Source organism: Myotis brandtii, unplaced genomic scaffold, assembly GCF_000412655.1.
Source record: "Myotis brandtii unplaced genomic scaffold, ASM41265v1 scaffold2414, whole genome shotgun sequence".
NCBI classification, from domain to species: domain Eukaryota; kingdom Metazoa; phylum Chordata; class Mammalia; order Chiroptera; family Vespertilionidae; genus Myotis; species Myotis brandtii.
The window spans coordinates 45015-60889 of record NW_005359117.1 but is presented as its reverse complement, the minus strand read 5'-3'; the positions used below and the strand labels follow the sequence as shown (position 1 = coordinate 60889).

The 15875-nt window shown below is 49.4% G+C and overlaps 1 protein-coding gene across 1 annotated transcript in view; it reads left to right on the top strand.

The window, feature by feature from the left end:
• VWA5B1 (von Willebrand factor A domain containing 5B1) overlaps positions 1-15875 on the top strand; it is a 45086-nt gene that overhangs the window by 6449 nt on the left and 22762 nt on the right. Inside the window, exons 4-12 of the mRNA XM_014540331.1 lie at positions 31-176; positions 1014-1145; positions 1770-1894; positions 5656-5832; positions 10113-10223; positions 12173-12375; positions 13048-13162; positions 13571-13756; positions 15132-15315. Of these exons, the coding sequence (XP_014395817.1) occupies positions 31-176; positions 1014-1145; positions 1770-1894; positions 5656-5832; positions 10113-10223; positions 12173-12375; positions 13048-13162; positions 13571-13756; positions 15132-15315 (1379 nt within the window). The remainder of the gene's footprint in view (positions 1-30; positions 177-1013; positions 1146-1769; positions 1895-5655; positions 5833-10112; positions 10224-12172; positions 12376-13047; positions 13163-13570; positions 13757-15131; positions 15316-15875) is intronic.

Below are 15875 nucleotides of genomic sequence, written 5' to 3'. Positions count from 1 at the left end.
TCCTCCTCCTCCTCTCAACCCCCTTCCCAGCAAAGACAAGCATTGCTTCGGCGCCCGGGCCCTGGACTCCTGGAACAAGCTGTGCCTGGCAACTCTTCTGGACATGGATGTGTCCAACCCCATGGAATATGAGTTCAACTTCCAGCTGGAGATCCGTGGGCCATGCCTGCTCGCAGGTGAGAGGGAGCTGCCCAGACCCAGGTAGGCGCCAGGAAGACTTGAGGGCCCAGGCTGGGGAGGGCTTCCGGCCCAAAGCTGCCCAGGGCAGAGCGTAAGGGGAGGGTGGGGGATGTGACAGGCCCGGATGGAGGACATCCTGAAGTACATGGAGCTGCACGGATTCCCATTTCCTGCTCCCCAGCCACAGATGAGCCCTTCCCAATGAGCCTTCCAGGCTGTCCACCCCACCGCCATGGCCTCCTGGGGAATGTGCATGGCGCGGGTGGTTCTTGGTCCCCTCCCAGCGGTTCAGCCATAGAGCCGCTTCCTGCTTCTCACTTACACAGTGGAATCACCAGGGATCTTCCAGAATCCTGCCACCCATCTCCCGCCCGAGCTTCTGGGGCCCTTGGTCTGGGCTATGCCTTGGGTATTGGCTATTCAGAAGGTCCCAGGCCATTCTAACCTGCAGCCAGAGTTGGAGCCATTGTTCTGACAGTTCCCCTCTCCAGCCCACTCAAGGCTTTAAAAGGCTGTGGTTTCTCATCAACAAGTGTGTTGTCAGAGCAGCATGGCATTCCAGCCTGAGAGGTGTTCATGGGGTGCCCACCGATCCAGCGTTGAGCATCTTCTATCTTTATGCGCCTCCATGGGAGGCAATTCCTTCAGCTCCCCGCCACTGGGTCCCCACTTTGCAAATGGGGAAATTGAGGAGACCTGTCCATGGCTACCCAGCTGGGCAGGCGCCCCTGACGGGCAGGAGTGTCATCTCTGGCTTGCATCTCAGTGTCCCCCACAAAGCCCCTATCTCTCTCAGGGCTCCTGAGCCTATCCCACCTTTCTGTGCCACTCAGGGGTAGAGAGTCCGACCCATGAGATTCGAGCCGACGCCGCCCCGTCCGCATGCTCGGCCAAGAGCATAATCATCACCTTGGCCAACAGGCACACCTTCGACCGGCCGGTGGAGATCCTCATCCACCCCAGCGGTACCGTGCCCCAGGGTGGACCCCCGGGAAGCCTGTGGGAGGGAGGAGGTGCTGAGCCCATGGGGCACAGACAGGTGGCCCCTCGCCCAGTGGTCAGCCAGGGAAAGGGTAGGGGTGTGTGGCAGAGGAGAGGAGACCAACCTCCGCGGAAACTTGGCTCCAGCTGGTGGAATTGAGTATCTCCTGCCCCAGAGGCTCCAGGATCTCGTGCATCCACTGGGGCAGGCACTTTGTCCGCAGGCCAGCTGAGCAGAGGATCTTTGAAACCCAAGCTCAGGGAGGCCCTGGCAGCTCTGACCTCTCAGGGAACAACTCTTTTGTCTCTAAGAATTCATTAGAATGCCAGGACCTGAAAATATCAGAGCAACCAGTCCCACTCCCATTTTACAGATGGATAAACTGAGGCCCAGAGAGGGGCCATGGGTCAGCCATGGCCACTAGGCACTTCTGCCACCCAGCTAAGGAGTCTTCCCATGGCCTCACCCTGCTTCGGGCAGCCAGGGCTTCTGTACCCCTCTTCCTACTGGGAGTCCTCCCCACTCTGAGGATTCCGCCCCTAAGCTGAGGCCCCTGGCATCACCCTCACACTCGGGCACGTGCCAAGACTTGATCTCATCTCTGCAGAGCCCCACATGCCACATGTCCTGATGGAGAAAGGGGACATGACCGTGGGAGAATTTGAGCAGCACCTGAGGGGAAGAGCAGATTTCATTAAAGGGATGAAGAAGGACAGCAGTGCAGAGCGAAAGGTGAGGGCGACTGAAGGAGGAGCCAGGGGTGGCAGAACCGGGGTGGCACTGGGGACTTGGACTTCACTGAGGAGAATGAGCTGGGGCAGGGACTTGCCTGAGGTCATGCAGCAGCTGGTGGCAGGTCCTTGTCAATGTTTCCCTTTGGGGGGGGTGGTCAGGGGGGGCAGCAAAGGGCCGGGGCACTGCGGGGCAGAGGCAAATGGCTCTCAGTTGTAGCAGTCACCCTGGTGCTGTCCTCACGCTGTCTGCCAGGTCACCTTCTAGTGCAGCGGTTCTCAACCTGTGGGTCGCGACCCCTTTGGCGGTCGAACGACCCTTTCACAGGGGTCGCCTAAGACCATCCTGCATATCAGATATTTACATGACGATTCATAACAGTAGCAACATTACAGTTATGAAGTAGCAATGAAAATAATTTTATGGTTGGGTCACAACATGAGGAACTGTATTTAAAGGGCCAGAAGGTTGAGAACCACTGCTCTAGTGACTAAGCCAGGTACCTAAGGTACCAAGGTACCTAAGCCGGGTAAAATTCTCAGCTGGTGCTTCCCCAGGTATTACCCCGACAGCCGGTGCACTCCCAGCTCTTTCTTTACTCCTGGGCCTCTGTTTTCCCACCTGTTGAATGGGTCTCTCGCTGTTCCTTCCTCTGGGTCCTTGGTGGCTGTTACATAGACAGTAAAGCCAGGGAAGGGAAAGGCTAACAAAGATCCTGCCCCTCTGCCTACCCTCTCCCCCACGAAGCTGAAGGACAAGAGACCCTCCGCTGAGGGGCCGCATGGGGAAGAAATGCTAGGAGGCTCAGCCGATGGCCACAAATTGTACCGGCAGTCTCCCTCCTGTTCATGACCCTGCACACCAAGCCGGGTCCGAGGCCAAGATACCTTTAAGAATGATGGCCCACTTCTTTTTATTCTCTTTGCTTATTGGCTGAAAAAACTGAGGTTTAGCACCCCAAAATAACTATGAGCTGGGGCATGGGAAGACCGTTCTCTTGGGATTTGACTTGGATGGCAACGAAGCTAAGGACTTAGACTCAATCCGAGGGCAGTGACACTAGATTTAGGAGCCCTTCCCATTCCTGCGGGCCTGGCTGGCAGAGGATGTGGCCGCTGAGGAGTGTACGGAAACACATGTAGACAGCCTACTGCTCACCCTGACTGTTAGAGGCCCCACTGGAAGCACCTGCTTGGTGGAGATGGGGAGGATGACAAAAGGAAGGTGTAGATGGCTCGGTGCCCATCACATCACTGCCAGTTAGCGACCCACTGGAAATACCTCTCCCAGAAGTGCCCCCTCACCCAGATGAGTCAGATGGGAGAAGAGGCTGAGCCAGGTTCTCAGAGTGGGGGTGGCAATGCCAGGTGTGTACTGAGCTCTGAGAACTACAGCATGTGGACAACGTCGGGGGGGGGGGACAATGGGCCTCCCAGGCTGGAGCTGGGTCCCCCGCCTACCAAACCTTAAATCAATTAGCTCTGGGACCACTGAAGCGAATGAGAATTAGTTTTCCACCTTGGGTTGGTTGTGCAAATACCCTGTATTCTCATGAGCTCCAGGAATGACAGCCATCAGCCTGAAGCTGCCCCAAAGTGATGAGTTTATTATAATTAGATAATGGCAGCTTGAGGAGCCATTGGAGAATCCTGAGCCAGGGGCCCCCACTCTCTGAGAGGCTGATGTGGCTGTTACTGCCTTGGGCTCTGTCATCGAGAGAGCCAGGCTGGGCGTGGCTCTGGCAAAGGAGCTCCCTGCGGGACAGAGAGCCTGATCCTTTGCCAAGGAGGGAGGCGGGCAGCCAGAAGGCAAATGTCAATCAGGAAGAGTGGGAGGGACAAGCTGTCAAAACTGTGATTTAGCAAAGAGGGAGCAAATGGCACAGGAAGATAACCATGTAGAAAAGACGGCGATGCGGTGAGAAGCAGAGACAAATAGAGAAAAAACAAACTTGCACACACAGGTCGGTGGTAGACAGACCCACACAGATTCATTCTCTCACTTATTCAGTCAACAAACACTATGTGTCCAATAGATGTCAGGCTCCATTCTAGACACTGGGGAGGCCACACTAAAAATGACACATCCTTGTCCTCATGGGGCTTGCCTTCTAGCACAGGGAGATACACAAGAAGTAACCAAATGAGCACGGTCCGTTTGGAGAGGGCTGGGGACCAGGAGAGAAATAAAACAGGATGATGTAGGAGTGAGGGGCAAGCACTGGCTGCTGTTCAGCCAGGTGTCTAGAAAAAGCCTGTCTGAGAATGAGACCTGGTGGACAGTGAAGAACTGGAAACAGAATAATGGTGACATGTTTGGGAAATGGGCGGCTGTGTGGGTGAAATGTGGGGAGTGGGCAAAGATGAGGTGGACAGGCAGGCCAGGGTCAGGCCCTGGGGGCTTCATACGCCATGGCACAGGGTATGAGGGGAAACCGTTGCTCAGGCAAGAGAATGGCAAGAATGATCTCGCTGCCTGCTCTACACAGAATGGGCCACCAGGGAGTCAAATTGGGGGAAAGGGGCCAGTAAGAGGCGATGACAAGGGCCCAGGCAAGAGATGGTAGTGTCCTGAACTTGGATGGTGGCAGTGGAGACAGAAAAGAGCACACATTCGGGGTGTGTTTTAGCTGCAGAACTAGCAATCCTTCGCTGAAGGAGCAGATGTGTGGGATGAGAAAAAGAGAAGAAGCAACGACAAGTCCTCCACCTTTGGTTTGAACACCTGGATGGGTGATGATGTCATCTACTGAGTTGGGGAAGGGATGCAAAGAGACCAAAACTGAAAAACAGACACAAAGGGACATGTCCACCCAGAGGCAGTCAGATAAAGAGACAGAGAGAGGCGGGAGATGGAGGGAGAGGAAGGCTCAGCACCACGTCAGCCAGGAGAACACACGAAAAGGTCAAGAACTACGGGGCTGTTCTCCCTTCGTTTACCGAGCCCACCTCTGCACCAGGCTCTGTGTTAAGCCCTAGAGATTAAAAAAAAAAAGAAGCTCAGGCATGACCTACCTTCAAGTAACACACAAGCGAGAGGGGAGGCAGAGATATGAGCACAAAGCTGCATGTGAGCAATGCCTGAGCCCACGACAAACCACAACAGGGATGATGGCTACCATTTAGCCGACGACTGCCAGGCAGCGGGCTTCACAAGCATTGCCTTTATTCGTACAACTTGGGGAGGCACGTACTCTTGTCCTTAGTTCATAGATGAGGAGACCAAGTAATTGAGTCCACCTGGAAGATTGGGGCAGGCTTTCCAAAAGGTAAAATTTAGAGAAAGAGTAGAAAGTTATCAGTGGGAGAGACTCAGTAAACCAGAGAAACCAAGGTCACAGCCCAGATAAGCCAGAGAGTAGCTCAGACACTGAGTGTGAAAGAGAAAGAAACTGCTACTCAACGGAAGGCCTCCCATCTGGGCGCCAGCTCAGTTCGTCCTCATAACCACCCGGAGAAGGGAACATTATGTGCCTCGTTTTTAAAATTGAAGAAACAGGCCCAGGGGAGGGACTTGTTCAAGATCACACAGCGAGACGGTGACAGAGCTGGGATTCAAACCCAGGCCTTCTGCCTCCAAAGTCCATGTTTGCTGTTGCAACCAGTGAAACGCTAGCAAATAGAGAGCCAGGTGCAGTCATCCTGGAAGCCTCGCGTGCAGGGCATGAGCGGGATCTTGACTCTACTTGGTGAGTAATGGGAGACCACGTGAGCAGCATGGATGCCTTGAATACCAAGTGAGAGTTTTTCTTTCTCCTCCAGACAGAAATCATCCGGAAACGCCTCCACAAGGACATTCCCCACCATTCTGTCATCATGCTCAACTTCTGTCCTGACCTCCAGTCATTCCAGCCGAACCTGAGGAAGACCCATGGCGAGTTTATCTTCCTCATTGACAGGAGCGGCAGCATGAGTGGGACCAACATCCACCGCGTCAAGGTACCTGTTAGAGGACCCCTCCCCGGGGTCTTGTGCTCCAGGGTAAATCAGCTGTGCTCCCCCAAACCAGCTTCATCAGCACTTTCCGTTCCAAGAAGCCCCTCTTCCACACCTGAACCACCTTCCTAAATGGCTCTCCATGTCTAAAAGGGACAACAACTTTTTAAAATCAGTTTGAACAGAGACACCCAAACTCAATGTGCTCCCAAAAGAAAACCCTGAAGTGGTATGAGCAGAGGCAGAACTATTGTCCACTTACAAGGGATGAAGTTATCAACATCTTCCCTTGACATTCTACAACCTTCGCTGAGTGCTGCTCAGGCTAACACAGCTCAGTAGGTACTGAGTGGAGAGGGGTACAGCTGGGTGTTGAATCCAGCTAATAATCCTGAGGTTAGTGCTATTGTCTCCATTTGCCAAAGTGGAAAGCCCATCCTGAGAGTTTCAATAACCTACCCAAGGTCACACAGCCCGTGTGGTCTAATACTAAACCCATGTCTGTCTGTCTGTCCCTGCGACCTGACATCAGAAATTCACTGGAGATGGCCCCTGTCATCAAATAATGTGTAGAATCCAGTAGAAAAAATTTGGTTCTTTTTTTTTCCCCCCTCAAAATGCCTAATATGGGCAAAATTTTGTGGTTGGCCGTCTAAAAAGACAGAAGGGTGTAAACTCAGTTTCTGCCCTCAAACCAGTCATGTATGGAGCATGGTCTCGCTGCTGTGGAGACTTCTGATGAGTGAGGAAGACAGAGTAATCACCTTTCTCCCAATGTCTAGAAGCATATCCTCTCCCTCGGGAGATTCTTCGCCTCAGTTCCGGCATTATCCACCTCTCCCTTGTATGTCTAGCTGTGCAGGTCTGTCTCATCTGGAGTTATGGGAAACTCATTAAGGAAAGGGCCAGATCTTTGCTCATATATCTCTCCCCATGGGGCCTTGCTCTATATTTAGGCATAAAAAACCCTCAGTCATGGTTCATTGAACTGGGTAAAGGATCACAGTTCAAGAAAACAAGGCATGAGGGAAGGAGAAGGGGGAGGGCTCAGTTGTCACCTGAAATTTCGCTCCTTTCCCAGTTTGTGCCTGGAGCAAACTCTTGTTCCCAGGGCAACAGGATAACAAGGAGAGGAGAGGTTAGGTGGGATCTGTGAGGCCAGCTAGCTCCTCAGTCATGCTATGACTGGGTTTGGTCTTGAAGCATGAGAGAGCATCCTATATGGAACCCAAGTTCCTATTTGAGGCCTCTTGACACTGGGATGTAGGACTGGTTGGTACCTTCTCCCCGCTCCTGCCCGCCATCAAAAACAAATACTGGAATGGGGAGCTGTCCACAGTGCTGGAGTGCTGAAGCACAGTCCAGTGCCCATGTGTATCCCATTCCACAGCCGGACCAATTTGTAAGATGTCTCCACAGTTACTTTAAGTATCATGGGATCATGGAGCATCCCTTAGAGAGCACTGAATCCACCTTCCCTGCCTATTTCCAGGTAAGGAAACTGAGTCGCCGAGAGGCTGTTTTTCGAACATCACAGTGCTAACAAGGGAGCCTAAGCTTTCCCTATCCTGGCTCAGTGCTCATTTTCCTCACCTTTCTGATAGGGAGTTACACCTACTCCCCCTTTAAGAAAAGCTCTCTTTTCTGATTATGTCTTTTCTGCTGCATGACTTAGTAAAAGAGAAATGCCTGGGTTCCAGGATCAAGTCTGCCACTGGCTGGCTATGTGGCTTTGGACAAATTGATTCTCAACTCTGGGCTTTGTTTATACTGTCTGTAAAATGAGAAGGGAGGGTTAATACAGGGAGGGCAACCATATGTCCTACATCGCTTTGTTCCCTTCTCCCAAGCCCAGGCAGACATCAACAACTGACCGTGACATTCTTTTCCACGCTGAGTCTGGACTCAGTCTCTGTATTGTTCTCATCAAGGTGCTGCAGGCCATTACTACCAGCTGAATGGAGCTGGTTCCTGATTGGAAATCCATTTCCTGAACTAAAGACCTTTCCAACCTTGACATTCCAGAATTCTCTGATGACAGCTCCCTCCAGGGCTCCTCTCACAGTTCCTTCCCCCTAGGAGTCTTGCTTGCTTGCTTTTCCAGCTCAGCTCCCTGACCTCAAGGTTACCTTTCACAACTGGCTTTGCATCAGCACAATCCATTCTGCTACATGCGCCTGCCCCTTTTAGAAAAAGACACAGAAATTACTCAGGCCATACACCCCTCCCCCCCACTCCCCCACCCCACCTTGATAATGAGGTCATGGGGGGGGGTTGCTTGCATCATTAATTGTGGCTGATTATGTTGAAGTTTTAGGAAAAACTGGAAATAGGGAGGTGGGAGAGAATAGAAATCCAAACAGCCACGCGGAAGGGGAAAGTTCAACCAATTTAATTTCCTGCAGCTGGTCTCATTCTTCAGCCGCCACTTGCTGCCAAAAACACGGCTTTGAAAATTCTAATAGGTGTGAGCAGAGACAATCTGTATGGATCAGCAACGTCTCCTGCTAGCAGGAATACACACTAGCGGCTAATGAAAAAATAAGCAGATCTGGACTTCTTTCATAGAGACACAAAATGGATTGACACAAGCAACAAAGAGAACATTAATGTTCATGTTTACAGAGGGGGTGGGAGAGGGGCTGCAGGCCCTTATGGTGTGGAAGTTGCTAGGATCCACTTACAGCTGTTTACTTCTAAATTCTGGAGTGGAACAGCTTGTTTCCCTGAAGCCATGCTGAGATCCCTGGGCTGCCATCAGTAGACTATATGGGGGTGAGGGAGAGCCCTCCCCCCAACTCCTGGGTTCTGTGCCAAGGCAGCACCAACATGAATGAAGATTTCAGAGCTGTGTTGTTGTTTTTTAAAGCTTCGCTTTTTAAAGATTTTTTTTTAAATGTTTAAATTGGTATGTAGAGAGAGGAAGGGAGAAAGAGGGAGCGAAAAAAACATGGATGTGAGAGAGAAACTTTGATCAGCTTCCTCCTGCATGCCCCCTACTGGGGATCAAGCACCCAACCCGGACATGTGCCCTGGCCAAGAATCGATCCAGCAACCCTCTGGTGCACAGGATGATGTCCAACCAACTGAGCTGCACCAACCAGGGCTCAGAGCTATGTTTTGAAAGCCTCGGTCCTATCTTTAGGTTTTGCGATCCAGTACAATTCCTAAACTCTCGAAGCCTCCGTTTTCTTCTCTGTAAAATAAAGGTATTAATATTAATATGCATCTTCTTGGGTAGATAATAATAACCACTTGCTGACTGTCTACTCTGTGCCGGGCTGAGACTCAGAGGAATGACATAACTAGCCCAAGGTCAAGTTAGCAATAGTGAAGGTACAATGTAAACCCAGATATGTTTGACATCAAAGTGCATCTTCTTAACCACTCTTTTAGAGATTAAATGAGGTAATATAAAGAGTGGGTCACAGTGCTTGATCTGTAGTAATTGCTTGATACTTATCATTGCCTCATCATCAATATCATCCTTTTTCCCTCTTGGCATCTCCTCCCCTTTTCTTCTTTGGCATTGTTTTTTCCAATATACCTTTATCCGGGTCTCCTGATGTTGCATAGTTAAGTAGGTTACGATTCTAATGTTCACAGACTTTGCAGGCAGAGTGACTCGTGTCTGAGTCCTGCCTCCACTATTTACTATCTGAATGCTCACCAACAAGTTGCTCCCCTCTCTGTACCTCAGTGTTCTCTTCTATAAAATGGGGATACTATTGTGCCTGCTTCAAGGGTGATTGTGAAGATTATATGAGGTAATGTAGGTAAAGTACATCCTGGGCATTCAACAAATATGACCTAAAGAGACTGTCCCAAAGGGATTCATCCCTAGTCAATGATAATTCAGGTGAATTCTGCTGCAAAAGGCCCCGAGTGAGAGCCAGAAGCCTGTCCCATCACCAGGGTGAGCCGGATCAGGCCACATGCCTCCCTTAGACATCAATTTTGTTTTGGCGGAAAGGAGTGGGTGCTCCCTGCTCTCCCTACCTCTCAGGGTCAGCAGGAGGTGAGATGGAACTGGCAACCATAACAGAATGGCTTTGAAAAGTCAGACTTGCTACACGAGTGAGAAATTTCATGAGATGGCTTTGGTCCAGCCTCCGCTCAGCATCAGCAGATTTCTTGATCTGGGGGAAAAGGTGCTGTTGGGTGCAGGCAGGGGGTGGAAGGCCTGTGTGGGACAGATTCCTGCTGGGATAATAATACCGGTGTGAAGTGGCAGAAGTTATAACTCCTTCCCGAATCCTGAAAATCCCTTTCTTGCCTGCCAGGATGCCATGCTGGTGGCTCTTAAGAGCCTCATGCCGGCTTGCCTCTTCAATGTCATTGGGTTTGGATCCACATTTAAGAGCCTCTTCCCTTCCAGTCAGACCTACAACGAGGTAAGGAAGGACCAGGCTGGGACCAGGAGGGGCGGGTGGTGAGGAGCAACGGACAGAAAAGGAGAGAGGAGGCCTGCTCACAGGCTGTCCACACGTATAGGACCAGGATGATACCCAGGAGCCAAGAAGGAAAGAGAGGCTAACTCTGCTCAGGCAGTTCTCTAACACCTCAGCCTCTGACACCCTCCTCTTTAAAATAAAGAACATGTTGGACAAAGTGTGGGTGTGTGTAGACAGGGGTCCAGGGAGGGGTAGAAAGAGGATGTATATCCTAGGCCTGCCACTCACTGAAGCCTCTGTCTTTTTTTTTTAATATATTTTTTATTGATTTTTTACAGAGAGGAAGGGAGAGGGATAGAGAGTTAGAAACATCCATGAGAGAGAAACATCGATCAGCTGCCTCCTGCACACCTCCTACTGGGGATGTGCCCGCATCCAAGGTACATGCCCTTGACCGGAATCGAACCTGGGACCTTTCAGTCTGAAGGCCAATGCTCTATCCACTGAGCCAAACCGGTCAGGGCTTGAAGCCTCTGTCTTATGAGGACAATAGATCCGTGCAAGGTTGAGCCAAAGAAGTGAACAGGAAGGGATGGCCGAGTGAATAGGTGGGTAAGTGGGCTGAGAATGGGACTCACGAGACTCAAGCTACAATTTTAAATAACAGGACTGTGGCCCCAGCAGCACGTTCAGAATTGCAGGCCTAGGAATTGGAGGAAAGAAGGAAGGAAGGGAGGGAGGGAGGAAGGAAGGAAGAGAGGAAGGAAGGAAGGGAGGACTTCGGAGCCACTTTTCAATTAAAAGTAGTTTATGAGTGTTTTAAATGCAATAATAATATATTGATTATCCCACATCCTTTGAAACTAGATAATCAAAAAGAAAAATATGTAAATCTCACATGATCACGTCAGAAAAACAAAAAGAAAAACAATATTAAGAGCTTAGAGTAAATCCCTCCAGACCTTGTTCTGTGCATTACCCACAGTTTCAGGAAAGATAGGATTAGGCCTTCCAGAAACTACTTTTCTAACACAACAGCTATCATGAGCACATTTTTATGACATTAAGTATAAATCCGCAGCATAATTCTAATGGCTGCCTAGTGTTTCACTGCAGATAGGCGTGACTTATTTAACTAACCCCTGCAGTTGGGCACTGAAGTTGCTTTTTTTTTTTTTTTTTTTTTTTTTTGCTTATCACCTTTGTATCAAAGGCTTCACATCCCTCCTTCATGATTCCCTTGGGATAAATTTCTAGTCTTTCTGGCTCAAAGGTACATTATACATTTTAAGACTTTTGAGCATGGATGTTGGAAGAGCATCTTCCTGAGTCAGGAGCAGAAGGACATCTGATGTCCAGTGAGAATCTGTCCTTGCTGTAGTGACATTCATCCGAGGCCAGTAATCCTGGGCCAGAAAGGACAATGATAAGTTAATATAACACCGAGAATGGTAGCACGGCAGGCACTGGTGGGGGTGTCATTGGGCAGAACCATGTCAAATAAGTGTCCACCTATTATTCTTCCTGTATGTGGGGCAGAGGTGAGATTGGGAACAGGACTCAACTCTGGCGAGGTTAGAGTATTATCTAGGGCAGCGATTTTCAACGGGTGTGCTGCAAGGATTTCTAAGACATGCAACACCTATCTATTTAGTCTGGGGCACAGACCTCTTTTCCCCTTAGATTGTCACACACACAAATGACAGCAGCCAACGCATTAGCCATCTGGTGTGAATGAATCAAAAGTATACCTTTATTTTTGTTAGATCAGCAACAAATATATTTTTTGATGTGCCTCGGAATTTTAGTAATTAGTTTATGTTAAAAAAAAAAAAAGTTGAAAATTGCTGATCTAGGGAAACAAAAGGACTCCTCCCCCAAGGGGCTCAGAGTCTCCGCACCATACGGTGACCCTGGGAATTCTCTCCCTGCCTGTGCCTTTCCTGCAGGAGACCTTGGCCATAGCCTGTGAAAACATTCAGAGAATGCGGGCTGACATGGGTGGCACCAACATCCTCTCCCCGCTCAGGTGGGTCATCCGGCAGCCAGTGCACCGAGGCCACCCGCGACTCCTCTTCGTGGTCACAGACGGGGCCGTCAACAACACCGGGAAGGTGCTGGAGCTGGTGCGAAACCACGCCTTCTCCACCAGGTGGGCACAAGCTGAAGGTCTAGGACGTGGTTATCCCGGGCTGCCCTGGACTGGGGTTTCCAGAACCCGGGCCACATGGAAAAAATGCCAGAAGACAAGGAAAGACCCTTTTAGAGCAGTGGTCCTCAACCTTCCTAATGCCGCAACCCTTTAATACAGTTCCTCATGTTGTGGTGACCCCCAACCATAAAATTATTTTTCTTGCTACTTCATAACTGTAATTTTGCTACTGTAAACAATATGTAATTATATATGTGTTTTCCGATGGTCTTAGGCGACCCCTGTGAAAGGGTCGTTCGACCCCCAAAGGGGTAGCGACCCACAGGTTGAGAACCGCTATTTTAGAGCTTTGCTTCCAAGGTCGTATGGCTGACCTCAAAGTTTGCCTCTCCCCCTCAAAGTTCAGGAGGGATGAGATGCCCACACCTCTGTATCCAGCTCCCAACCAGCAGCCTGGGCAAAGGAAGCCCTTCCTGCTGCTTAGACTCTGCGCTGGGGCGGAAGTCATGGGCTTCACGTGTGAATGGAAATGCCCATTGATGGCCCTCTTCCCCGGCCCTCTGCCTGAAGCTGGGCCAGCTGTGAGAGAGTCCGCATGGAACATGCGCCCCACCAGGAGACAAAGATGGCAGAGAGGATGGGAAGTGGCAGCCTCTCTCCTCCCCTGCCCAGGTGCTATAGCTTTGGAATTGGACCCAACGTCTGCCACAGGCTGGTGAAGGGGCTGGCAACCGTGTCCAAGGGCAGTGCTGAGTTCCTGATGGAGGGGGAGCGGCTGCAACCCAAGGTAGGTGGAAGGGCCCCCGTCCCTCTGCTGCTGGACCCTCACTCTAACACGTGGGGAAAAGAAGGCCCAGGAAAGCAAATCGACTTGCTGAAGATCACTCTCTGGTTCATGTTTTTGACACAAACTTTCTGGGTGCCCTGGACTAGTCACAACCCTCCTTTGAGTCCTGGATTTTCTCATTTATAAAATGCTAAGCTTAGGGAAGACGCCAGCAAACATTTGCTCCAACTCTGGCATTGTAGGAGCCTAAGAAGTGGCATGTTCACTGGTGGGCAAGCCATCCCAAGGCCTCTTGTCACTTCTTTCCTGCTCACATCCCCGCATGGTCATACTCACCTGGGCTTCGTGCATCTGGACATACCCCTGCTCACACATCTCCCCAACCAGTGTTCTGATTCTGCCCAACAGATGGTCAAATCCCTGAAGAAGGCCATGGCCCCAATCCTGAGTGATGTGACTGTGGAGTGGGTCTTCCCGGAGACCACCGAAGTGCTGGTCTCCCCCTTGAGCACCAGCACCCTCTTCCCTGGGGAACGGCTGGTGGGATACGGCATTGTGTGTGATGCCTCCTTATACATCTCCAACTCCAGATCTGTAAGTATCTTAGAAATGCCCGGGGTCAGTGGGGGTCCAGAAACATGCCCTTGCAGCCATCCTCGCTGGAAAGACTGTTCCTGGCAGGAAGGAACGAACTGGATCTGGGCGTATAGTTGTGAGGTATAGTTGCCAGGCCATGGAACACAATCTACAAATAACTAATGAAATTAGAAAGACATAACTTTTCAACCCAGAAATCCCTTCTAAGGGATCTAACAGAAATAAAGTGATATAATGGAGTTATGTCCAAGGATTAATTGTAGAATTTTTTGTGATGGCAAAAACTATGGCCACATATTAATGCTGCTCCCCTCAAAATGTCATTTGATGTTACACGTAGCAGGAGAATATTGTGAAAGACATTATTACAAATTATTTGGTAGCCAGAATATGAATTTCTCATCAAATAAACTTAATTATTGAGAGAAGACAACAATTTGTACAACTGAACTGGTCAATTAGGTTTCTAATTTTCTCTTGTAAATTCCAGGACTTCGTAAACTTCTTTTTCTAGTCCAAAGGTACTCATAGCCTCCCCAGAGCTCCCAACAATAATAGGTACCATAAGACACTGTGGTCTCACATACTTATTTTAATTGAACTGATTTTTTAAGGTGATTTTCTACTCCTTTTTTCCTTTTCTACTTTGTCCTCTTTCCTACACCAGGTGACTTATACTTTGGTTGTCTGATCAGGTTTGACTTACTGTTGAAGGAATGAAGGTTAATAGCATTTTCTCTTTGTGATTTTTGTATTCTCTGTCATCACCTTGTATTTATCAATGGATGACATGTTGACTTTTTGACTGATAAAGCGTTAAATGTAAATATAAATACAGCCACTAAGTGAATGCTTAACCATAGGGGTGGTAGAATATTGCACAATCAAATGTTTCAAAGAATAGTTGACATACAGGATTTCCAAAATGTTTAAAGTGCAGCGTTCAAGATACTGCTAAATAGAAAGTAATATGGTCCAGTTTTTGTAAAACAAAAATGATCCCCAAAAGCCTTTATGTTTTATATGTATGTATATACTATGGAGAATGGAATGGGAGGAATAGATGGTTCATTCTGTTCATTTTGTTTACCTATTTGGAGACAGCAGTGGCATTTAGAATTACCTTTTAAATTTTTTTAAATAAAAAATATAATTTAAAATATAAACAATGTAAGTGATATGAAGTAATTTTCATTCACCATCTCATAAACAGAAGTCTGCCTAAATTCTCCAAGCTAGCAAAACACTTTTTTTATTATTCCACTTCTAACATGGACTCTCCACCACCTTGCCTCACACTGCTTGCTGCTCTGTGGATGTCCTTCCTGCCATCTAGCCTAATTCCCAACCTTCTTTCTCTCCCTTCCTCCAGGACAAGAGGAGACGATACAGCATGCTGCACTCGCAGGAGTCCAGCAGCTCTGTCTTCTACCAGTCACAGGATGAGGGGCCCGGCTCAGACAATGCAAATTGTCCCAATAGCTTGGGGGAACCCCTCGACCTGCGGCAGGCCACAGATGCCCGGCCGTCCAGTGGCAACCCCGCCACCAGTCCTGGTAAATCTGCCACCCTTTGTGCTTCACTCACTTCTCCAGAAGCTATGATCGCTCCATTTTACTGAGCACTTACTATGTGCTAAGCACTTTATACAAACAGTCGCATTGAATAGTTAGCAGCTGCAGAGGGGGCTACCGCCTATTCTGCAGATGAGGAGACTGAGACAGGGAACTTCAGTCACTTGGCTGAGCTCGTGGAACTTGAAAGAGGTCGAGTACAGATAGTCTAGACCTGTCTGCCTCCAGAGCCACTTCATGGTTTTAGTTTCCACTCGGAGGGTGTTTCCTGATCACCTACCCAGGCTAAGTACTGAGCACAGTGTGAGCAGCAAAGATGACTCGAACGTGGCACCTGTCCTCAGAAGCTCTCCATCTGGTGAGAGGGATACAATTGGACTTAGTTCTGAGAGGAAGCAGAGTGACATGGGCCACAGGAGGTTCTGGGCAGCAGACACTGCCTGAGCAAAGGTGTGACACCTAGAAAATACATCCACAGTTGGTTACTCAGCTACTATACTTGGACACATGGAACCTTGAAAAGGGAACAGAAAGGAGAGTCG